The sequence below is a fragment of the Genypterus blacodes genome, unplaced genomic scaffold, assembly GCF_046128005.1.
Source record: "Genypterus blacodes isolate CSIRO-AG114 ecotype Tasmania unplaced genomic scaffold, CSIRO-AGI_Gbla_v1 ptg000073l_1, whole genome shotgun sequence".
NCBI lineage: Eukaryota > Metazoa > Chordata > Actinopteri > Ophidiiformes > Ophidiidae > Genypterus > Genypterus blacodes.
Window position 1 is genome coordinate 3,179,470 of NW_027466883.1, and position 26,294 is coordinate 3,205,763.

General features: G+C 40.4%; 2 protein-coding genes and 1 gene segment (V, D, J or C); 2 read left to right on the plus strand and 1 right to left on the minus strand.

Annotated features, from left to right (window-relative positions):
- Window positions 1-15,889, plus strand: part of LOC143006144 (immunoglobulin lambda-1 light chain-like) — a 48,177-nt gene extending 32,288 nt beyond the window's left edge. The window contains exons 2-3 of one of the 6 annotated variants that reach the window (XM_076157486.1): window positions 3,473-3,506; window positions 15,300-15,889. In XM_076157486.1, the coding sequence (XP_076013601.1) occupies window positions 3,473-3,506; window positions 15,300-15,622 (357 nt within the window). In that variant the 3' untranslated portion in view covers window positions 15,623-15,889. Of the gene's footprint in view, window positions 1-3,468; window positions 3,507-7,617; window positions 8,086-8,828; window positions 9,423-15,299 lie in introns of those variants that run through there. The other 5 variants (XM_076157485.1, XM_076157488.1, XM_076157487.1 and 2 more) reach the window with 5 other exon arrangements.
- Window positions 1-20,153, minus strand: part of LOC143006113 (immunoglobulin lambda-1 light chain-like) — a 59,586-nt gene extending 39,433 nt beyond the window's left edge. The window contains exons 1-2 of the mRNA XM_076157441.1: window positions 20,087-20,153; window positions 19,682-19,993 (exon numbers count right to left, since the gene is read on the minus strand). Of these exons, the coding sequence (XP_076013556.1) occupies window positions 19,682-19,993; window positions 20,087-20,138 (364 nt within the window). The 5' untranslated portion in view covers window positions 20,139-20,153. The remainder of the gene's footprint in view (window positions 1-19,681; window positions 19,994-20,086) is intronic.
- Window positions 20,154-20,185: 32 nt separating this feature from the next.
- On the plus strand, window positions 20,186-21,928 carry LOC143006147 (Ig lambda-2 chain C region-like). The segment is given in 2 exon segments: window positions 20,186-20,387; window positions 21,332-21,928. Coding segments are annotated over 2 exon segments (336 nt in total).
- Window positions 21,929-26,294: the final 4,366 nt, after the last annotated feature.

Consider the following 26,294-nt stretch of genomic DNA (forward strand, 5'->3'; position numbering starts at 1 on the left):
AGATAAAGCCTCTTTGACCCCCAGACCACCTCTAATGAACCTGCACCTGGCTTGAATTGAAGCACATCAGAGACACCTAAAACACTCTGTCTGAACCATCTGTCTGTCTATTCCAGTGGTCATTGTTTCCATGGCGAGTTAACCCATTAGGGGACCAAATGACTTGTGACATCACAGGATCCACGGTGACACAGGAACAGAGCCAAGTTTGGCCCTCTTCTATCTGACAATGTCTGCCTAGACGTCACCAAACACAAATCCTTTAATCCCTGTCTTGAACAAAGCACTGAGCAGGAACACAGACACACATGCACACATGCTGTTCTTTCATGTTTGTGTCACGTTACATGAAACTGTGTGTTCATTTTTATGTCACCCAACACTTTCTCTTCGATTGATACACTCTTGACAGAACATGATGTCATCCAGCACCCTTGTCCAGCAGACAACAGTGGTGTCATCTATACTACCAAGGTCACAGTGATGTTACAAGAGCTAGAACTTATTTTCCCTTATTTTCCTACTTTTTCTTCTTTCTTCTACCTTTTTCTTCTTACTCATTGTCATTATTTTATTTGCTTCTCTATGCTCCAAAAATGTTCAATAAACGCATGCTGATTGTGATGTCATCTGATAGTGAAAACTTGGACACTTTGTCACCTTATTGTGATAGGCAATATATTTACAGGAGATATGTAAGTGAAGATTTCCAACTCGTTACTTTGATTTTATGGTTTACCAGTTTCCATTCACCTCCCCCTCACCCCTCAATTATCAGTGTGGAACAAATTAAATTTCTGGGTGCGAACATCTGGAGCTCTTTCATTCATGGAGGGACAAAACACAAACTGTCATGATAATCTAAATTAGTTTCACTTCTCCTGTGACAGCAGATAAACAGTAAAGATAATTTATGTTTCATGCCAAAATATTATAGCCGGCTCAGAACAGTTTTCTTGCAAATTATACTGTAATGATGTAAATACACCCATAATCAATCAGAAACAATAAAATGGAGATTATGTTAATGTAATGTGAAATCTGAAGAAATATGGAATATTTCACAAAAGTTTAAGTAGTTAAATCTTACTGAGAAGTTAGCGCTAGCAGTCTTCTGAAATATATATCACATCCATTCCTGCGGTATATTGAGGGTAACATGTTGTGCTTGGTGAAGTTTGTGTTCAGCTCTGTGTTCAGTGGTCTGTGTCAGAGTTTCTTCTCCTTCAGCAGCTGCAGTGGCTTCCTGCTGTAACAGCTCAGAGTCTCTGCAGTCTGACTGAGGGAGGTTTTTGTACCACCAGAAATCACTGTGTGAACACACCACCACTGTGGTAACTCTGACAGTAGTAAACTGCTGCATCTTCAGCCTGAACTCCACTGATGGTCAAAGTGAAGTCAGTGCTGCTTCCACTGCCACTAAACCGAGCTGGAGTGTCTGACTCTCGTGTGCTCGCTGTTCTTATTAGGAGCTTTGGAGCCTGACCAGATTTCTGTTGGTACCAGGACATATAGTTACCATTAGAATCACTGTAAACAGCTGGGTTTGAGTTACAGCTCAGAGTGACAGTGGATCCTGGAGTAAATGTCACTACTGGAGGCTGAGTCACAGTCACCTGACCGCTGCATCCTGTGGATGAAAAACAAATCATTGATGGATGATCAGAAATCAATGAGAGAAAAGGCAGCACACTGTGATTGAAATGTTGCTGAGTGAATGAACCTGTAAAACAGCAGCAGGCCAGCGTCCAGATGAGGATGGTGATGAGAGTCATGGTGTTTGTGCTTTCTGCTGTGTTCACTCACAGATCTGAGTCCTGCAGTGTTGAACTCACACCACTATAAAGCTTCTCAGTTCACTGGAGGATCAGCTGATGATGCAAAGCCTCCTCTCTATGGAAATGATTTGTCTGCTCTCCACACACTGAAGGCAACGTGGGACACAAACCCAAGAGGGAAAACAGCTTGGATTGACACTTTCTCACCTTATTGGGATGGAAAATATATTTACATGAGACATGCAGGTGAAGATTTACAACTCTTGGATTAAAATGGTGAACACTGTGGTTTGTAGGATTCATCTGTTTCTCTGCTTTATTTTCATTACAGGGTTTAAACCTTTTCATTTTTAGGCTGATCATTTCTTCTTTTTTTCCTAATGGATGAGTATAAGATCGTTCACTCTATTTATTCTTAAATTATGTATTGTTATTATTAAAATGTTAATTGCTAATTGTGGAGCTGTAACTGTTTGCAAAATGCCAAAAAATTATTCATATATTTTATAAAATATGTATATGATATATTATTATATACCACTCAAGAAATCGTTTTTAACATAGTCAGAAATCATGCCGCTCTGTCATTACAAACTGTCAGACGCCTTTACTCACTTTCTCTCTGTGTAATTATGAGCTGTACATTATACCAGAGCGCCTTCATGTGGCGATATTCTGCTTTTTCTGGTCTGAAAATGTACAAATACAAATGAATGAAAAGTGTGAATATGTAAAATCAGAAAAATATAAGACAATATTTGAGACAACATGAAATAAAAAATAAAACCAACACATAAATGTACAGAAAAACACAACCATCCTGATTCTATGGAACTATATGCAATGAAATGATCACAGTCCTAAATATGGTATGATAACATATTAAACATACAAATACATCTTATAAAAGAACTTTACATCTATTTTTACTTATTATATGTGTTTTGTGAGAGTTGAAGATACTTTGGAAAGACCAAATCTCTGCCCCCACTAAATCCTCCATCTGGCCCCAAGATCAGGCCCTCAGTGTCTCTGCTCCACCAAAAGCTGCAGAGTAATGTGAGTAACTAAGGCTGGCCAACATGGAAACTGTGTATTTGACTTCTTTCTCATGCTTGGTCTGTAACTTGTGTTAATGGCTGTATACTCATCACCACTTCCTGAGTCACAAGTGATTGAAGTCAAGTGAGTTCCTGATAAGCTGATCAGCTGTGTGAGTGTGTTCTCCTGTGACCTCTGACCCTTGGGCTATCAGCAGAAATCTCAACCATCTGAACAATTAACACTGTGGTTTGTAGGATTCATCTGTTTCTCTGCTTTATTTTCATTACAGGGTTTAAACATTTTTATTTTAAGGTTGATTTTTCTTAATTTGTTTTCTAATGAATAAGAATAATCATGTGGTGTTAAACATGTCATATTATCTCAAATTTTGCCTGTTATAATTAAAAAGTATTTTTTTAATAGGGGAACTGTAACTCTTTGTTTCTCTCAAAAAATTAAAGCAAAATGCTAAAAAAAAATTATATTATTTTTCTAAATTTATATTGACTGATCAAATAAAGTAACATCAGTAATCTTTAAAGTTGTTCAGTCTTCTTCTAAAGATCAGACATGTTTCATGGTAAAGCTGCTTGTTCAAAGTGCAGGAGGTTTTTGTACGGCCACTTAATGAGTTTGTATCACTGTGGTGGACTTTTGGTGGAGGAACCAAACTCATCGTTGACTGTAAGTACCAGAGATTTATACTTTATACAACATATAGTTTATCATTTTTATACCAAGCTGAGTTCAGAGTGTGATGAAGTAAAAATTCATTTTTTTACAAAGAAACATTTTTACCAAGTTTTGGTCTTCACCATGAAGTACTGATCATGAAGGTGGAGAAGAAATGTGAGGTTACGTTTAACGTTCTCTCAGATGATATTAAAGTGAGACATTTGATATGAAAACATGAATTTATGAAACTATTGGAATGAAGTTTTATTTTGAAATCTATTTTACTTGTAGAGTTTGACTTAACGTAAAATGTTCATTTTCAAAATGTAATAATTGAATTGTGTTGAATTGTGTACATTCATATAGACATTAGATTCAAATGTTGAGTTCATTCCTGTCAAACACATTTGTGACTTTATAAGTGAATTCAGTTTAACTTGGACTTTGTGTTCATGGTTCATTAGTTTAACATGAACTGAACAGGAAGTGAAAGAGACAGACGACTAAAGTTTCCACTGTACTTAAATACAAACTCACACACACACACACACACACACACACACACACACATACACACACACACAAGCACTCACACACACACACACACACACACACACACACACACACAAGCACACACTCAAGTGTTTAGCGCAAAAACTATAATACATTACACAAATTATAGAGCAGAAACAAAGATTTTAAAAAAGACCATCAACAATTAATCTTAAGTAGCAAAATGTATATTGACGTGCTGTGGCTGATGGTCTTACATTGAGAGATGCATACACCTCTCCTCTCCTCTCCTCTCCTCTCCTCTCCTCTGTGGGTGTGGTGCAGCCACCCTGACCTTCCTCCCCCCCTCCGGAAAGGAGCTGCAGCAGGGCAGTGCCACCCTGGTGTGTGTGGCCAGCGGGGGCTTCCCCCCAACCTGGAGGCTGGGCTGGAAGGTGGGGGGCACCAGCAGCTCTGAGGGGGTGTCAGACAGCCTGGAGGTCCTGGGGAGGGACGGCTACTACAGCTGGAGCAGCACCCTGAGCCTCGGTGCAGACCAGTGGAGGAAGGCGGGCTCAGTGAGCTGTGAGGCCAGTCTGACTGGTCAGAGCCCTGTCACTCAAACCCTGGACCCTGACCACTGCTCACAGTAGATTTGGATCAACACTTTCTGTTTACAAATGCTGTTTCTTGTGTGTTAGAGAGCTGCAGGAGGCTGCAGATATCCTCTGTTCAGCTGTTTGAGCAAGTTCCCAAAATGGACACCGTTGATGTTTGTTGCTTCCATAACTGCTTTTCTTCAAACTGAGCTTGATATTCATCATATTCTCATCTCATTATTGCTTATCTGATATAGATTTCCTCTTTCATCAAAATGTAACTTTAAAAAAATGCTGATATTTGAAATAAAACTAACAATTCTCATGAGTTCCTGTATATTTTTGTGATGTTTTCACCACAACAAACTCCATTTCCATCATACTAACATCACACCTGATCTTTATAATCACACTTCCCTCAGTATCACAGTCAGGTTTAGTTTGTTTGATGGTACAAGTTATGTAACCATCATCTGTCTTTAAGAAATAAATCACCTCTGAACCTACAGTTTTATAAATGTGCTTGTTGTTGTTGTAATATACTTACTGTACTGATCCAAAGTGAATTAACTGAAGAAGGTTGTAGCCCTTAAGTTCTATTCTAGCACCAGGTATAACGCTTCATAAGACTTAAGACATTTAGTTTTTAATCAGTCGACATCAACATGTGCACGTTGAAAGGAGTTCTGCTTGATGATACTGAGAATATAAGATTTGAAGTGAGGACGAGATCTTATTCCACCCACATCAGCAATGTTCATGAATAAATTAAAGTTCCAAACTTCTCACCCGACTCAATAAAGCCGACATGGACAGCAGAGCTACTGGAAACACTCTGACTGAAGAACTTAAACGGTAGGAAGCAGTGATGTATAATAATTATGACCTAACCTCATATCCTCCTTCACTACATCCATATATCGCCTCTTTGGTCATCCTCTAGGCCTCCTGCCTGGCAGTTCCCACCTTAGCATCCTTTTCCCAATAAATTCACTATCCCTCCTCTGTACATGTCCAAACCATCTCAGTCTGGCCTCTCTGACTTTATCTCCAAAATATCTAACACGTCCCTCTTATGTACTCATTCCTGATCCTATCCCTCCTTGTCACTGCCAAAGAGAACCCTCAACATTTTCATTTCTGCTACCTCTAACTCTGCCTCCTATCTCTTCCTCAGTGCCTATGTCTCCAAACCATGCAACATGGCTGGTCTCACCACTGTCTTGTACACCTTTCCTTTCATTCTTGCTGATACTCTTTTGTCACACATCACTCCTGACACTTTTCTCTACCTGTTCTAACCTGCTTGCACACGTTTCTTCACCTCTTTTCAACACTCGCCGTTGCTCTGGACTGTTGACCCTAAGTTCTTAAAATTCTCCACCTTCTTTATCTCTTCTCCCTGTAACCTCACTGTTTCACTTGTGTCCCTCTCATTCACACACATGTACTCTGTCTTACTGCGGCTAACCTTCATCCCTCTTCTTTCCAGTGCAAACCTCAACCTCTCCAGATTTTCCTCCACCTGCTCCCTGCTCTCACTACAGATCACAATGTCATCTTCCTGTATTCATGTCTGTGGTCATGTCTGTGGTCTTCATGTCTGTGAACTTAAATTGTTATTTACAGTTTAAATTTCATGACTGTGGTCTTATTTGTCCCTCAATTATCAGTGTGAAAACATTAAAGGAAATGTTTCAGACGGAGAAAACCCAAACTGTCATATTCAGTTCTAAGAGTTTTACTTCTCCTGTGACAAGAGACTAACAGCAAAGACGAGGAGGTTTGATACAGAAAAATTAAGGTTGTGCTGTGAACTTAAAGACTCCACCCACTCCACCCTGCCTTCATTCTCCTCTTCACCTCTCTTCTGCAATCTTCATTACTTTGAACAGTTGAGTCCAAGTCTTTAAACTCATCCACCTTTGCTTCCTATACTCCTGGATCCTCCTCTTTTCTCTCTCCTTGCTGTCATTCCCATACATGTTGTCTATTTTACTCCTACTGACTTTCATTCCTCTTCTCTTTGGAAAAATAAGTAACGTTCCAAAACACAAACATACTCAATAGCAGCTCTGTGTGCAGTATAATGTATCCTGGAGGGAAATATATATCACATCCATTCCTGCAGTATATTAAGTGTAACATGTTGTGCTTGGTGAGGTTTGTGTTCAGCTCTGTGTTCAGTGGTCTGTGTCAGAGTTTCTTCTCCTTCAGCAGCTGCAGTGGCTTCCTGCTGTAACAGCTCAGAGTCTCTACAGTCTGACTGAGGGAGGTTTTTGTACCACCAGGAATCACTGTGTGAACACCCAGACACTGTTTGGGTAATGTTCACCCTGACAGTAGTAAACTGCTGCATCTTCAGCCTGAACTCCACTGATGGTCAAAGTGAAGCCAGTGCTGCTTCCACTGCCACTAAACCGAGCTGGAGTGTCTGACTCTCGTGTGCTCACAAGTCTTATTAGGAGCTTTGGAGTCTGACCAGATTTCTGTTGGTACCAGAACATACGGTCACCATAACTAGTATCACTGTAAACAGCTTGGTTTGTGTTACAGCTAAGAGTGACAGTGGATCCTGGAGTAAATGTCACTACTGGAGGCTGAGTCACAGTCACCTGACCGCTGCATCCTGTGGATGAAAAACAAATCATTGATGGATGATCAGAAATCAATGAGAGAAAAGGCAGCACACTGTGTTTGAAATGTTGCTGAGTGAATGAACCTGTAAAACAGCAGCAGGCCAGCGTCCAGATGAGGATGGTGATGAGAGTCATGGTGTTTGTGCTTTCTGCTGTGTTCACTCACAGATCTGAGTCCTGCAGTGTTGAACTCACACCACTATAAAGCTTCTCAGTTCACTGGAGGATCAGCTGATGATGCAAAGCCTCCTCTCTATGGAAATGATTTCTCTGCTCTCCACACACTGAAGGCAACGTGGGACACAAACCCAGGAGGGAAAACAGCTTGGATTGACACTTTCTCACCTTATTGGGATGGAAAGTATATTTACATGAGACATGCAGGTGAAGATTTACAACTCTTGGATTAAAATGGTGAACACTGTGGTTTGTAGGATTCATCTGTTTCTCTGCTTTATTTTCCTTACAGGGTTTTAACATTTTTGTTTTAAGGCTGATTATTTCTTCAGTTGTTTCCTAATTAATAACAATAATTATGTTCATATTATCCAAAATGATGTATAGTTGTAATTGAAATGTAAATTGATAATAGGGGAGCTGTAACTGTTTGTTTCTCACTGAAAGAAAACTAAAGCAAAATGTAAAAAAAAAAAAGATCTATATTATCTATGAATCTATACTGACAAAGAAAAAAGTAACATCAGTAATCTTGAAAGTAGTTCAGTCTTCTTCTAAAGATCAGTCATGTTTCATAGTAAAGCTGCTTGTTCAAAGTGCAGGAGGTTTTTGTACGGCCACTTAATGAGTTTGTATCACTGTGGTGGACTTTTGGTGGAGGAACCAAACTCATCGTTGACTGTAAGTACCAGAGATTTATACTTTATACAACATATAGTTTATCATTTTTATACCAAGCTTAGTTCAGAGTGTGATGAAGTAAAAATTAATTTTTACAAAAAATAACTTTTTTTGAGTTTTGGTCTTCACCATGAAGTACTGATCATGAAGGTGGAGAAGAAATGTGAGGTTACGTTAAACGTTCTCTCAGATGATATTAATGTGAGACATTTGATATGAAAACATGAATTTATGAAACTATTTGAGGGAAGTTTAATTTTCATCTCTATCTTACTCGTACATTTTTAATAGACTAAAAATGTTAATTTTCAAAATGTAATGATTTAATTATGTTGAATTGTGTACATTCAGATAGACGTTAGAATCAAATGATGAGTTAATTCCTGTCAAACACATTTGTGACTTTATAAGTGAATTCAGTTTAACTTGGACTTTGTGTTCATGGTTCATTAGTTTAACATGAACTGAACAGGAAGTGAAAGAGACAGACGACTAAAGTTCCCACTGTACTTAAATTCACACACACCCACACACACACTTAAGTGTTTCGCGCAAAATATATAACATAATTTTGTTAAATTATAAAGCAGAATCAAAAAATAAAAAAAAATAACGATAAACCTCGTTTTTTGTTAAATTTGTATTGACGTGCTGTGGCTGAAGGTCTAATAGAGAGAGATTTATACTCCTCTCCTCTCCTCTCCTCTCCTCTCCTCTCCTCTCCTCTCCTCTCCTCTCCTCAGTGGGTGTGTTGCAGCCCACCCTGACCCTCCTCCCCCCCTCCACAGAGGAGCTGCAGCAGGGCAGTGCCACCCTGGTGTGTGTGGCCAGCGGGGGCTTCCCACCGACCTGGAGGCTGGGCTGGAAGGTGGGGGGCACCAGCAGCTCTGAGGGGGTGTCAGACAGCCTGGAGGTCCTGGGGAGGGACGGCTCCTACAGCTGGAGCAGCACCCTGAGCCTGGGTGCAGACCAGTGGAAAAAGTTGGGCTCAGTGAGCTGTGAGGCCATTCTGACTGGTCAGAGTCCTGTCACTCAAACCCTGGACCCTGACCACTGCTCACAGTAGATTTGGATCAACACTTTCTGTTTACAAATGCTGTTTCTTGTGTGTTAGAGAGCTGCAGGAGGCTGCAGATATCCTCTGTTCAGCTGTTTGAGCAAGTTCCAAAATGAACACTGTTGATGTTTGTTGCTTTCCTGAGCTGCTTTTCTTCATACTGAGCTTTATATTCATCATATTCTCATCTCATTATTGCTAATCTGATATTGATTTCCTCTTTCATCAAAATGTAACACAAAAAATAAATTGCTGATATTTGAAATAAAACTATCAATTCTCATGAGTTCCTGTATATTTTTGTGATGTTTTCACCACAACAAACTCCATTTCCATCAGAATCCAATTCAGAATAGTTTTAACGTGAAGTAGGTTTTCGCTTACAAGGAATTTGCATTGGTAGTTGGAGCAATCACCATATCAAGAGAAAGAAAGAGAGTAAATCTAAAAATAAAACATACAATGTTATTTACAGAATATATAAATACAATCAACAATTATACAGCTGAATGTGTCTTTGGAGAGTGGAGTATGGAGTGTGTACACTATGGCTATAAGTGTATAGATAAGTAGATCTTACTAACATCACACCTGATCTTTAAAATCACTCTTCCGTCAGTATCACAGTCAGGTTGAGTTTGTTTAATGGTACAAGTTATATTACCACTGCCTGTCTTTCAAAAATAATTCACTGCTGAGCCGACACTTTAATCAATGTGGTTGTTGCAACAGATTTTTTTTAACTGCTGAAATACATAAATTAACTGAGGAAGTTTCTAGCCCTTTAGCTATATTCTAGCACCAGTTAAGGCTTCATCTATACTTCAGAAATATTCAGTTTTAATCAGGGGCGACATCAAAATGTGAACGTTGAAAGGAAAGTTCTGCTTGATGGCACTTGTGTGGATCCACAGTGATGTGTTCAGTGAACCACAGATCCTCATCACAGACTCTTCCACTAAACTTCTGCAATTTCCAATGCACTGTGTGAAACAGAGAAGAGAAGAGAGGTGAGGTGGAGAGAACACTGATCCCGAGAGAATTTGTTTTAAATATGATCATGATTCTCTGTCATTACAAACTGTCAGACACCTTAACTCACTTTTCCTCAGTGTATATATGAGCTGAACGTTGAACCAGAGTTGACTCAAGTGGCGACTTCCTGTATTTTCTAGTCTGAAAATGTAAAACTACAAATGAATGAAAAGGGTGAAAATGTTAAATCAGTAAACAGGTTTACACTAGACAATATCTAAGACAACATGAAATAAAAATGACACAAACAGAAAAACACAACCATCCTGGTTCTATTTCTAAAACTTTACAATGGAATGATCATGACCTCAGGTACGACCTGTCTGAATGAGTCATTGAGTCTTAGTCTATGCAAGTCATCAATGCCAAATCAAAAGCCTTCTTTCCATGCTCACAAAGGCTCTGGAAATTCCATTGAAATCATCCCAATTCAACCACTCAAATTTGTGGAGTCAGGTTCCCATTTAGAAATAGTTTGCACTAAATCCTGACACACACATTATGATCCTTCAGCTGTGGTCCTGGATTAAATGATCACAGTCCTAACTATAGTATGATAACATATTAAACATACAAATACATCATAAAAAGAAGAACTTTACAACTATTTTTACTTATCATATTTGTTTTGTGAGAGTTGAAGATACTTTGGAAAGACCAAATCTCTGCCCCCATTAAATCCTCCATCTGGCCCCAAGATCAGGCCCTCAGTGTCTCTGCTCCACCAAAAGCTGCAGAGTAATGTGAGTAACTAAGGCTGGCAAACATCAGAATCAGAATCAGAATCAGAATCAGAATCAGAATCAGAATCAGAACCAGAATCAGAATTTCTTTATTTGCCAATTAAGTTTACACTCAAAAGGAATTTGCTCTGGTCCTTGGTGCGTTCAACACATAAAACAAAAAACAACATTTAAAACAACAACTGAGCAAATAATAAATTTAATACACATGAAGTTAGTTAGTTAGTTAAGTTAAACAAAGTTAAACATGCAAAGGTACTATGGTAATTAAATGGTCAGTGGAAGACCTGGGCCCTGTTGATGAATCCCACTGCAGAGGGAAAGAATCAGAATTTGTGGCGTGAGGTTTTGGTCCTGATGGACCTCAGCCTCCTGCCAGAGGGGAGGGTAGCAAACAGTTTTGTGACCAGGGTGGGAGGGGTCGGCCACAATCTTGCCCGCCCGCGTCAGGGTCCGGCAGACATGCAGTTCCTGGAGGGGCGGCAGGTCGCAGTCAATCATCTTCTTCGCACAGCGTATGATACGCTGCAGCCTGCTCTTGTCCTTGGCAGTGGCTGCAGCAAACCTACTGATGGTGATGGAGGAGGTGAGGATGGACTCAATGATGGCAGAGTAGAAGTGTACCATCATCGTCTATGGCAGGCTGAACTTCTTCATCTGCCGCAGGAAGAATATCCTCTACTGGGCTTTTTTGGTGAGGGAGCTGATGTTGAGCTCCCACTTGAGATCCTGGGAGAGGATTTATGCCAGGAATCGAAAAGACTCCACAGTGTCAACTGGGGAGTTACAAAGAGTGATGGGGGCAGTGGGGCTGCATTCAGTCAGAAATCCACTACCATCTCCTTTGTTTTCAGAGCATTAAGCTCCAGATTGTTCTGCCAGCAGCAATTCACCAGACGGTCAATCTCCCGCCTGTAGGCAGACTCGTCCCCATCAGAGATGAGTCCAATGATGGTGGTGTCGTCCGCGGACTTCAGGAGCAGGACCAACTGATGACTGGAGGTGAAGTCATTGGTGTATAAGGAGAAGAGCAGAAAAGAAAGAACGTAGCCCTGAGGGGAACGGGTGCAGATGGTGCGTGAGTCCGAGACGTGTTTCCCCAGCTTCACCTGCTGCTTCCTGTCAGTCAGGAAGTCTGTGATCCATCTGCAGGTGGAGTCGGGCACGTGAAGCTGGGAGAGCTTGACCTGCAGCAGTGACGGGATGATGGTGTTGAAGGCAGAGCTGAAGTCCACATGGAAACTGTGTATTTGACTTCTTTCTCATGTTTGGTCTGTAACTTGTGTTAATGGCTGTATACTCATCACTACTTCCTGAGTCACAAGTGATTGAAGTCAAGTGAGTTCCTGATAAGCTGATCAGCTGTGTGAGTGTGTTCTCCTGTGACCTCTGACCCTTGGGCTATCAGCAGAAATCTCAAGCATCTGAACATTTAACCTGAACTATTTACCCTTGAAGTCTGCTTACATTATACATGTGTGGAGTCCTTTGAATGTCTCTGTACTTTACTCAAGTGTGTCCATTTTGGGATACTTTCTACTTTTACTCCACTACATTTCAAACTAACATATCCTACTTTTGACTCCAATGTGAGTTTCTGTACTTAACACAAGTACAGGATTTGTGTACTTTGTCCACCACAGTCGATCACAGTCTAAAGCTCTCTAAAGAGTTAAAGGCTAATCATGGGGATAGTTGTACTGAGAGGAGGAAGACCAGGGGAAGTTATTGAGTATTTCAGAGTGAACTTAACTCAAACTCTACCAGGATGTGTCTGTAGACCTCATATCCTGTATATTAGAGTGAAAAAAACAATATGCGCCTGTGTCACCTCAGGTACGACCTGTCTGAAAGAGCATTGAGTCTTTGTCTAAACAAGTGTGTGTCATCAATGCCAAATCAACGGTAGGAGAATCCTCCTTTCCATGTACACAAAGGCTCTGGTAATTCCATTGAAATGATCCCAATTCAACCCCCAAATTTGAGGAGTTAGGTTTCCATTTAGAAATGGTTTGCACTCAATCCTTACACACACATTATGATCCTTCAGCTGTGGTCCTGGAGTCCAGCATTGGGCCGGGAGCTTCACAAGTGTTTGACGTTTCCTAAAAACGTAACATGTTGTGCTTGGTGAGGTTTGTGTTCAGCTCTGTGTTCAGTGGTCTGTGTTCCTGTATCATTTTGTGATGTTTTCACACCTGATCTTTATATTCACACTTCCCTCAGTATCACAGTCAGGTTTGGTTTGGTTAATGGTACAAGTTATATTACCATCATCTGTCTTTTAAAAGTAATTCACTTCTGAACCTACAGTTTTATGAATATGATTGTTGTTGTAATATTCTTACTGTACTGATCCAATATGAATTAACTGAAGAAGTTTCTAGCCCTTAAGCTCTATTCTTGCACCATGTATAACGCTTCATACGACTTAAGACAAGAAAACACGAAGACAAGAAAAATGTCCACGTTGAAAGGAGTTCTGCTTGATGATACTGAGAATATTAGATTTGAAGTGATGTAGTGATAAAGTGATATATATTGAGTGTAACATGTTGTGCTTGGTGAAGTTTGTGTTCAGCTCTGTGTTCAGTGATCTGTGTCAGAGTTTCTTCTCCTTCAGCAGCTGCAGCGGCTTCCTGCTGTAACAGCTCAGAGTCTCTGCAGTCTGACTGAGGGAGGTTTTTGTACCACCAGAAATCACTGTGTGAACACACCACCACTGTGGTTACTCTGACAGTAGTAAACTGCTGCATCTTCAGCCTGAACTCCACTGATGGTCAAAGTGAAGTCAGTGCTGCTTCCACTGCCACTAAACCGAGCTGGAGTGTCTGACTCTAGTGTGCTCGCATATCTAATAAAGAGCTTTGGAGTCTGACCAGATTTCTGTTGGTACCAGTTCATAAAGCTTAAACCAGAAGATGTGAAAACAGCTTGGTTTGTGTTACAGCTCAGAGTGACAGTGGATCCTTGAGTAAATGTCACTACTGGAGGCTGAGTCACAGTCACCTGACCGCTGCATCCTGTGGATGAAAAACAAATCATTGATGGTTGATCAGAAATCAATGAGAGAAAAGGCAGCACACTGTGTTTGAAATGTTGCTGAGTGAATGAACCTGTAAAACAGCAGCAGGCCAGCGTCCAGATGAGGATGGTGATGAGAGTCATGGTGTTTGTGCTTTCTGCTGTGTTCACTCACAGATCTGAGTCCTGCAGTGTTGAACTCACACCACTATAAAGCTTCTCAGTTCACTGGAGGATCAGCTGATGATGCAAAGCCTCCTCTCTATGGAAATGATTTCTCTGCTCTCCACACACTGAAGGCAACGTGGGACACAAACCCAGGAGGGAAAACAGCTTGGATTGACACTTTCTCACCTTATTGGGATGGAAAATATATTTACATGAGACATGCAGGTGAAGATTTACAACTCTTGGATAAAAATGGTGAACACTGTGGTTTGTAGGATTCATCTGTTTCTCTGCTTTATTTTCATTACAGGGTTTTAACATTTTTGTTTTAAGGCTGATTATTTCTTCATTTGTTACCTAATTAATAACAATAATGATGTTCATATTATCTAAAATGATGTATAGTTGTAATTGAAATGTAAATTGATAATAGGGGAGCTGTAACTGTTTGTTTCTCACTGAAAGAAAACTAAAGTAAAAAGCCCCAAATCATCTATAATTATCATCTTTATACCAAGCTTAGTTCAGAGTGTGATGAAGTAAAAATTCATTTTTTAACAATGAAACATTTTTACCAAGTTTTGGTCTTCACCATGAAGTACTGATCATGAAGGTGGAGAAGAAATGTGAGGTTACGTTTAACGTTCTCTCAGATGATATTAAAGTGAGACATTTGATATGAAAACATGAATTTATGAAACTATTTGAAGGAAGTTTTACTTTTATATATATACAGTTTAAAGTGTTCATTTTCAAAATGTAATGATTGAATTGTGTTGAATTGTGTTCATTCATATAGACGTTAGATTCAAATGTTGAGTTAATTCCTGTCAAACACATTTGTGACTTTATAAGTGAATTCAGTTAACAGTAACTTGGACTTTGTGTTCATGGTTCATTAGTTTTACATGAACTGAACAGGAAGTGAAAGAGACAGACGACTAAAGTTTCCACTGTATTTGAATACACACACATGCACACACACAAACACACGCAAGTTTTTTGCGCCAAATATGCAATATATTTCAATTGGAAAGTAATGAAGCAGAAACAAAGACATAACTATGACCATAATAATTTATTTTGAGTAGCTACATTTATATTGACCTCATGTGGCTGATTGTCTAAAAGTGAGAGATGTATTCTCCTCTCCTCTCCTCTCCTCTCCTCTCCTCTCCTCTCCTCAGTGGGTGTGTTGCAGCCCACCCTGACCCTCCTCCCCCCCTCTACAGAGGAGCTGCAGCAGGGCAGTGCCACCCTGGTGTGTGTGGCCAGCGGGGGCTTCCCACCGACCTGGAGGCTGGGCTGGAAGGTGGGGGGCACCAGCAGCTCTGAGGGGGTGTCAGACAGCCTGGAGGTCCTGGGGAGGGACGGCTACTACAGCTGGAGCAGCACCCTGAGCCTGGGTGCAGACCAGTGGAAAAAGGCGGGCTCAGTGAGCTGTGAGGCCATTCTGACTGGTCAGAGTCCTGTCACTCAAACCCTGGACCCTGACCACTGCTCACAGTAGATTTGGATCAGCACTTTCTGTTTACAAATGCTGTTTCTTGTGTGTTAGAGAGCTGCAAGAGGCTGCAGATATCCTCTGTTCAGTTGTTTGAGCAAGTTCCCAAAATGAACACTGTTGATGTTTGTTGCTTTCCATAGCTGCTTTTCTTCACACTGAGCTTTATATTCATCATATTCTCATCTCATTATTGCTAATCTGATATAGATTTCCTCTTTCATCAAAATGTAACACAAAAAATAAATTGCTGATATTTGAAATAAAACTATCAATTCTCATGAGTTCCTGTATATTTTTGTGATGTTTTCACCACAACAAACTCCATTTCCATCAGAATCCAATTCAGAAGAGTTTTAACGTGAAGTAGGTTTTCACTTACAAGGAATTTGCATTGGTAGTTGGAGCAATCACCATATCAAGAGAAAGAAAGAGAGTAAATCTAAAAATAAAACATACAATGTTATTTACAGAATATATAAATACAATCAACAATCATACAGCTGAATGTGTGTATGGAGAGTGGAGTATGGAGTGTGTACACTATGGCTATGAGTGTATAGATAAGTAGATCTTACTAACATCACACCTGATCTTTAAAATCACTCTTCCGTCAGTATCACAGTCAGGTTGAGTTTGTTTAATGGTACAAGTTATATTACCATCGCCTGTCTTTCAAAAATAATTCACTGCTGAGCCGACAGTTTAATCAATGTGGTTGTTGCAATAGATTTTTTTTAACTGCTGAAATACATAAATTAACTGAGGAAGTTTCTAGCCCTTTAGCTATATTCTAGCACCAGTTAAGGCTTCATCTATACTTCAGAAATATTCAGTTTTTAATCAGGGGCGACATCAAAATGTGAACGTTGAAAGGAAAGTTCTGCTTGATGGCACTTGTGTGGATCCACAGTGATGTGTTCAGTGAACCACAGATCCTCATCACAGACTCTTCCACTAAACTTCTGCAATTTACAATGCACTGTGTGAAACAGAGAAGAGAAGAGAGGTGAGGTGAGGTAGAGAGAACACTGATCCTGAGAGAATTTGTTTTAAATATGATCATGATTCTCTGTCATTACAAACTGTCAGAGACCTTAACTCACTTTTCCTCAGTGTATATATGAGCTGAACGTTGAACCAGAGTTGACTCAAGTAGCGACTTCCTGTATTTTCTAGTCTGAAAATGTAAAACTACAAATGAATGAAAAGGGTGAAAATGTTAAATCAGTAAACAGGTTTACACTAGACAATATCTAAGACAACATGAAATAAAAATGACACAAACAGAAAAACACAACCATCCTGGTTCTATTTCTAAAACTTTACAATGGAATGATCATGACCTCAGGTACGACCTGTCTGAATGAGTCATTGAGTCTTAGTCTATGCAAGTCATCAATGCCAAATCAAAAGCCTCCTTTCCATGCTCACAAAGGCTCTGGAAATTCCATTGAAATTATCCCAATTCAACCACTCAAATTTGTGGAGTCAGGTTCCCATTTAGAAATAGTTTGCACTAAATCCTGACACACACATTATGATCCTTTAGCTGTGGTCCTGGATTACATGATCACAGTCCTAACTATGGTATGATAACATATTAAACATAGAAATATATCATAAAAAGAAGAACTTTATATCTATTTTAACATATCATATTTGTTTTGTGAGAGTCGAAGATACTTTGGACAGACCAAATCTCTGCCCCCATTAAATCCTCCATCTGGCCCCAAGATCAGGCCCTCAGTGTCTCTGCTCCACCAAAAGCTGCAGAGTAATGTGAGTAACTAAGGCTGGCAAACATCAGAATCAGAATCAGAATCAGAATCAGAATCAGAATCAGAATCAGAATCAGAACCAGAATCAGAATTTCTTTATTTGCCAATTAAGTTTACACTCAAAAGGAATTTGCTCTGGTCCTTGGTGCGTTCAACACATAAAACAAAAAACAACATTTAAAACAACAACTGAGCAAATAATAAATTTAATACACATGAAGTTAGTTAGTTAGTTAAGTTAAACAAAGTTAAACATGCAAAGGTACTATGGTAATTAAATGGTCAGTGGAAGACCTGGGCCCTGTTGATGAATCCCACTGCAGAGGGAAAGAATCAGAATTTGTGGCGTGAGGTTTTGGTCCTGATGGACCTCAGCCTCCTGCCAGAGGGGAGGGTAGCAAACAGTTTTGTGACCAGGGTGGGAGGGGTCGGCCACAATCTTGCCTGCCCGCGTCAGGGTCCGGCAGACATGCAGTTCCTGGAGGGGCGGCAGGTCGCAGCCAATCATCTTCTTCGCACAGCGTATGATACGCTGCAGCCTGCTCTTGTCCTCGGCAGTGGCTGCAGCAAACCTACTGATGGTGATGGAGGAGGTGAGGATGGACTCAATGATGGCAGAGTAGAAGTGTACCATCATCGTCTATGGCAGGCTGAACTTCTTCATCTGCCGCAGGAAGAATATCCTCTACTGGGCTTTTTTGGTGAGTGAGCTGATGTTGAGCTCCCACTTGAGGTCCTGGGAGATGATGGATGCCAGGAATCGAAAAGACTCCACAGTGTCAACTGGGGAGTTACAAAGAGTGATGGGGGCAGTGGGGCTGCATTCAGTCAGAAATCCATGGCCATCTCCTTTGTTTTCAGAGCATTAAGCTCCAGATTGTTCTGCCAGCAACAATTCACCAGACGGTCAATCTCCCGCCTGTAGGCAGACTCGTCCCCATCAGAGATGAGTCCAATGATGGTGGTGTCGTCCGCGAACTTCAGGAGCAGGACCAACTGATGACTGGAGGTGAAGTAATTGGTGTATAAGGAGAAGAGCAGAAAAGAAAGAACGTAGCCCTGAGGGGAACCGGTGCAGATGGTGCGTGAGTCCGAGACGTGTTTCCCCAGCTTCACCTGCTGCTTCCTGTCAGTCAGGAAGTCTGTGATCCATCTGCAGGTGGAGTCGGGCACATGAAGCTGGGAGAGCTTGACCTGCAGCAGTGACGGGATGATGGTGTTGAAGGCAGAGCTGAAGTCCACATGGAAACTGTGTATTTGACTTCTTTCTCATGCTTGGTCTGTAACTTGTGTTAATGGTTGTATACTCATCACCACTTCCTAAGTCACAAGTGAATGAAGTTAAGTGAGTTCCTGATAAGCTGATCAGCTGTGTGAGTGTGTTCTCCTGTGACCTCTGACCCTTGGGCTATCAGCAGAAATCTCAAGCATCTGAACATTTAACCTGAACTATTTACCCTTGAAGTCTGCTTACATTATACATGTGTGGAGTCCTTTGAATGTCTCTGTACTTTACTCAAGTGTGTCCATTTTGGGATACTTTCTACTTTTACTCCACTACATTTCAAACTAACATATCCTACTTTTGACTCCAATGTGAGTTTCTGTACTTAACACAAGTACAGGATTTGTGTACTTTGTCCACCACAGTCGATCACAGTCTAAAGCTCTCTAAAGAGTTAAAGGCTAATCATGGGGATAGTTGTACTGAGAGGAGGAAGACCAGGGGAAGTTATTGAGTATTTCAGAGTGAACTTAACTCAAACTCTACCAGGATGTGTCTGTAGACCTCATATCCTGTATATTAGAGTGAAAAAAACAATATGCGCCTGTGTCACCTCAGGTACGACCTGTCTGAAAGAGCATTGAGTCTTTGTCTAAACAAGTGTGTGTCATCAATGCCAAATCAACGGTAGGAGAATCCTCCTTTCCATGTACACAAAGGCTCTGGTAATTCCATTGAAATGATCCCAATTCAACCCCCAAATTTGAGGAGTTAGGTTTCCATTTAGAAATGGTTTGCACTAAATCCTGACACACACATTATGATCCTTCAGCTGTGGTCCTGGAGTCCAGCATTGGGCCGGGAGCTTCACAAGTGTTTGACGTTTCCTAAAAACGTAACATGTTGTGCTTGGTGAGGTTTGTGTTCAGCTCTGTGTTCAGTGGTCTGTGTCAGAGTTTCTTCTCCTTCAGCAGCTGCAGTGGCTTCCTGCTGTAACAGCTCAGAGTCTCTGCAGTCTGACTGAGGGAGGTTTTTGTACCACCAGAAATCACTGTGTGAACACACGAACACTGTTTGGGTAGTGGAAACTCTGACAGTAGTAAACTGCTGCATCTTCAGCCTGAACTCCACTGATGGTCAAAGTGAAGTCAGTGCTGCTTCCACTGCCACTAAACCGAGCTGGAGTGTCTGACTCTCGTGTGCTCGCAAGTCTTATTAGGAGCTTTGGAGTCTGACCAGATTTCTGTTGGTACCAGTGCATATAGTTATTGTTGTAAACAGCTTGGTTTGTGTTACAGCTCAGAGTGACAGTGGATCCTGGAGTAAATGTCACTACTGGAGGCTGAGTCACAGTCACCTGACCGCTGCATCCTGTGGATGAAAAACAAATCATTGATGGATGATCAGAAATCAATCAGAGAAAAGGCAGCACACTGTGTTTGAAATGTTGCTGAGTGAATGAACCTGTAAAACAGCAGCAGGCCAGCGTCCAGATGAGGATGGTGATGAGAGTCATGGTGTTTGTGCTTTCTGCTGTGTTCACTCACAGATCTGAGTCCTGCAGTGTTGAACTCACACCACTATAAAGCTTCTCAGTTCACTGGAGGATCAGCTGATGATGCAAAGCCTCCTCTCTATGGAAATGATTTCTCTGCTCTCCACACACTGAAGGCAACGTGGGACACAAACCCAGGAGGGAAAACAGCTTGGATTGACACTTTCTCACCTTATTGGGATGGAAAATATATTTACATGAGACATGCAGGTGAAGATTTACAACTCTTGGATAAAAATGGTGAACACTGTGGTTTGTAGGATTCATCTGTTTCTCTGCTTTATTTTCATTACAGGGTTTTAACATTTTTGTTTTAAGGCTGATTACTTCTTCATTTGTTTCCTAATGAATAACAATAATTATGTTCATATTATCTAAAATGATGTATAGTTGTAATTGAAATGTAAATTGATAATAGGGGAGCTGTAACTGTTTGTTTCTCACTGAAAGAAAACTAAAGTAAAAAGCCCCCAAAAATATATTTTAATTATTAAGAAAATCAATTTATACTGATCAGAAAAGGTAACATCAGTAATCTTGAAAGTAGTTCAGTCTACTTCTAAAGATCAGACATGTTTCATAGTAAAGCTGCTTGTTCAAAGTGCAGGAGGTTTTTTAATAGACTAAAATTTGTTAATTTTCAAAATGTTATGATTTAATTGTGTTGAATTGTGTTAATTCATATAGATTCAAATGTTGAGTTAATTCCTGTCAAACACATTTGTGACTTTATAAGTGAATTCAGTTTAACTTGGACTTTGTGTTCATGGTTTATTTGTTTAACATGAACTGAACAGGAAGTGAAAGAGACAGACGACTTAAGTTTCCACTGTACTTAAATACACACACACACACACACACACACACACTTACACACACACACTTAAGTGTTTCGAGCAAAATATATAACATAAATTTGTAAAATTACAAAGCAGAATCAAAAAACAAAATAAAAATAATGATTCACCTCGTTTTTTGTCACGAGCAAAATTTATATAGATGTGCTGTTGCTGATGGTCTAATAGGGAGAGATTTATACTCCTCCTCCACTCTCCTCTCCTCTCCTCTCCTCTCCTCTCCTCTCCTCTTCTTTCCTCTCCTCTCCTCTCCTCTCCTCTCCTCTCCTCTCCTCTCCTCTCCTCTCCTCTCCTCAGTGGGTGTGTTGCAGCCCACCCTGACCCTCCTCCCCCCCTCCACAAAGGAGCTGCAGCAGGGCAGTGCCACCCTGGTGTGTGTGGCCAGCGGGGGCTTCCCCTCAACCTGGAGGCTGGGCTGGAAGGTGGGGGGCACCAGCAGCTCCGAGGGGGTGTCAGACAGCCTGGAGGTCCTGGGGAGGGACGGCTACTACAGCTGGAGCAGCACCCTCAGCCTGGGTGCAGACCAGTGGAGGAAGGCGGGCTCAGTGAGCTGTGAGGCCAGTCTGACTGGTCAGAGTCCTGTCACTCAAACCCTGGACCCTGACCACTGCTCGCAGTAGATTTGGATCAACACTTTCTGTTTACAAATGCTGTTTCTTGTGTGTTAGAGAGCTGCAGGAGGCTGCAGATATCCTCTGTTCAGCTGTTTGAGCAAGTTCCAAAATGAACACTGTTGATGTTTGTTGCTTTCCTGAGCTGCTTTTCTTCATACTGTGCTTTATATTCATCATATTCTCATCTCATTTTTGCTAATCTGATTTAGATTTCCTCTTCATTGGAAATGTAACTCTAAATAATTGCTGATATTTGAAATAAACCTTGCAATTCTCATGAGTTCCTGTATATTTTTGTGATGTTTTCACCACAACAAACTCCATTTCCATCAGAATCCAATTCTGAAGAGTTTTAATGCCAAGTAGGTTTTCACCCACAAGCTTTCTACATTGGCAGTTGGAGCAATCACCATATCAAGAGCAAGAAAAAGAGTACATCTAAAAATAAAACACACAATGTTATGTACAGACAATATAAATATAATCAACAATTATACAGCTGAATGTGTCTATGGAGAGTGGAGTATGGAGTGTGTACACTATGGCTTTGAGTGTATAGATAAGTAGATCATACTAACATCCCACCTGATCTTTATGATCACTCTTCCCTCAGTATCACAGTCAGGTTGAGTTTGTTTAATGGTACAAGTTATATTACCATCATCTGTCTTTTAAAAATAATTCACTGCTGAGCCGACACTTTAATCAATGTGGTTGTTGCAATAGATTTGTTTTCTGCTCATGTAAATAAATGAACTGAAGAAGTTTCTAGCCCTTTTGCTATATTCTAGCACCAGTTAAGGCTTCATCTATACTTCAGAAATATTCAGTTTTAATCTGGGTCAACATCAAAATGTGAACGTTGAAAGGAAACTTCCGCTTGATGGCACTTGTGTGGATCCACAGTGATGTGTTCAGTGAACCACAGATCCTCATCACAGACTCTTCCACTAAACTTCTGCAATTTCCAATGCACTGTGTGAAACAGAGAAGAGAGGAGAGGTGAGGTGGAGAGAACACTGATCCCGAGAGAATTTGTTTTAAATATGATCATGATTCTCCGTCATTACAAACTGTCAGACACCTTTACTCCCCTTTCCTTACTGGAATTATGAGCTGAATGTTGAACCAGAGTGGACTCATGTGCCGACACTTTGCATTTTTTGTTCTGAAAATGTAAAACTACAAATGGATGAAAAATGTGAAAATGTTACATCAGTAATCAGGTTGTGTTGACATAAAACAATATCTAAGACCACATGAAATAGAAATTAAACTAACACGTTAATGTACAGAAAAACACAACCATCCTGATTCGATTTATAAAACTATATACAATGAAATGATCACAACCTCAGGTACGACCTGTCTGAACGAGTCATTGAGTCTAAGTCTAAGTAAGTGTGTGTCATCAATGCCAAATCAAAAGCTTTCTTACCATGAACACAAAGGCTCTGGTAATTCCATTAAAATGATCCCAATTCAACCCTCAAATTTGTGGAGTCAGGTTTCCATTTAGAAATAGTTTGCACTAAATCCTGACACACACATTATGATCCTTCAGCTGTGGTCCTGGAGTCCAGCATTGGGCCGGGAGCTTCACAAGTGTTTGACGTTTTCCTAAAAATGACCAAATTTATTGATTAATTATTTTTAATTTATAATTAATAATTAATAATTCCTAATTATTAAGAATAATTATGTTTACATCATAATATCTAAAATTTTGTTAGGATTAAAATGGAAATTGATAATAGGGGAGTTGTAACTGTTTGTTTTTCACTAAAAGAAAACGAAAGCAAAATTCAAAAAACTTATTTAGATTATCTAAAAACAGAAACAATATACACTGATCAAAAAAAGCTAAAATCAGTAATCTTGAAAGTAGTTCAGTCTTCTTCTAAAGATCAGTCATGTTTCATAGTAAAGCTGCTTGTTCAAAGTGCAGGAGGTTTTTGTACGGCCACTTAATGAGTTTGTATCACTGTGGTGGACTTTTGGTGGAGGAACCAAACTCATCGTTGACTGTAAGTACCAGAGATTTATACTTTATACAACATATAGTTTATCATATTTTATCTAGTTTAGTTCAGAGTGTGATGAAGTAAAAATTAATTTTTTAACAATAAAACATTTTTACCAAGTCTTCACCATGAAGTACTGATCATGAAGGTGGAGAAGAAATGTGAGGTTACGTTTAACGTTCTCTCAGATGATATTCAAGTGAGACATTTGATATGAAAACATGAATTTATGAAACTATTTGAAAGTTTTATTTTGAAATGTTTCTTGTACACTTAACTGAATTTGTAATGGTTCAATGTAATGATTTGATTGTGTTGAATTGTGTACATTCATATAGATTCAAATGTTGAGTTAATTCCTGTCAAACACATTTGTGACTTTATAAGTGAATTCAGTTTAACTTGTGTTCATGGTTCATTATTTAAACATGAACTGAACAGGAAGTGAAAGAGACAGAAGACTGAAGTTTCCACTGTATTTCAATACACGCACGCACGCACGCACGCACGCACGCACGCACGCACGCACACACAGAAGCACGCACGCACGCACGCACGCAAACTTGAGTGTTTCTTACGTATTTGCACCTAAGATATAATTTCATATTTACTGAAACACATTTTAAAGCAGATATAAAGATTTAATCAATTAATGAATTTGCCAGTAATTTTATTACTGAAGCCATGAGACCGATTGCTTATATTGGGAGAGGAGAAGGATCAGAAGGAGAGGAGAGGAGAAAGAGGAGAAAGGATTCAAACTTTATCTTTCAGAAGGTTTGATAAATTCTGTTATGGATTATAGTAATGTAATCTGCCGCTACACTGTAGTGTTGAAGTCTGATACTGATCGCGTGTGTCTTATGTGCAGCTGTGTGTCTTCCAGTGGAAGTGAATCTGCTCTTTGTGTGTCTCTGCTCTCCCCTCCAGCTGGCCCCAAGGTCAGGCCCTCAGTCTCTCTGCTTCCCCCCTCCTCTGAGCAGCTCTCCGGGGGCTCGGCCACGCTGGCCTGCCTGCTGACTGGCTACTCTCCTCAGGCAGCCATGGTGAGCTGGGAGGTGGACGGCATACTCCTGCAGGGTCCTCCATCATGGCCACAAGCAGACCCAGTCCCTCCTCGGGAGCCAGTGTGAGGGCTAGAGGAGCTGCCTGAAGCCCAGGGCAGGGGCTCTGTGTGGGGGGAGCAGGAGGAACACAGCAGCTACTCTCATCAAGATGGACCTTCACTGTTTGATGGTTCCAGAGTAAATAAAGCTTTGTGTGATAGAGACCAACACTGCTGTCAAGTGTCAAGTCAAGAACAGCTGCATTTCTCATGTGTGTCCTTCAGCAGCTAGGAGTGTGCTTGATGACTGCCATGGTGGTGATTCATGTGTTGCTAATAAAGTTTGCATTTCTATAATAAATTGTGTCTTTTTCTTGTGAGGAAGGCGTCCATAAGCTTAATACATCCACTGACACCAATATCTCACTCTGTGGAATGACAATGATTGCGCAATTTACTGTGACTGCATTCTAAACAGTGAACTGACTCCATGGCTCACTGACAGTTTCACAGTGAGGCTTCCACTCTTCATCCTCATCCTTTTCCTCCTGTTCTCTTCCATTTCTTCTCACTCATTCTATCAATTTCTGTCAGCCTCTTCATCTGTCTCTCTGCTTGTAACTGGATCCTCCACCAGCCTGAGAGTGGCCTCAACTCTCACAGTTTCTGCCAGTGATGCACATCAGGCATCAGACATCCGTCTCACAGGAGCTTGACAATGAATACATCTGATCTAATTTTTCCTTTTGAGAGAGGGATCAGCAAATACGGGATTTGAAAGTTGCAGAACAGCTGAGCTAAAAAAAGTTATGAATTTGAATTACATCATGTCTAGAATCAAACAGGTCTTCAGAGTTTTTTTCTGCTTCATTAGAATATGAAGTCTAAAGATCTGCTCTTTGACCTTTTTTGTCTATACAAACTATACAATGAAATGATCACAACCTCAGGTACGACCTGTCTGAACGAGTCATTGAGTCTCAGTCTATAAGCAAGTGTGTGTCATCAATGCCAAATCAAAAGCTTTCTTTCCATGTACACCAAGGCTCTGGTAATTCCATTGAAATGATCCCAATTCAACCCCCTGAATTTGTGGAGTCAAGTTTCCATTTAGAGATAATTTGCACTAAATCCTGACACACACACATTATGATCCTTCAGCTGTGGTCCTGGAGTCCAGCATTGGGCCGGGAGCTTCACAAGTGTTTGACGTTTCCTAAAAACGCGGAAATTTATCAGTGACAGGATCGCAATTTCATTCATGGATGATGATGATGATGATGTCAACATGGTTATAAAACTGCAACAATAGTGAGGATGGATAAAGGAGAAATGATGAATGAAAAGCAAATCAGCTTCTTTTTTCTTTTCCTTTTTTCTTTTGATGAAACTATTAAATTGAGAGATAAGAGAAAATAAGACAACTCCAATTCATAATGAAGGACTTTTTCTCTCTTCTGTTGAGAATGTCAGTAAAAACCTATTGTGCCAAGATCATATAAATGTTTCATTATATCTACATACGTGTAACATGTTGTGCTTGGTGAGACTCAGTGACATCACTACAGGTCTCCTCC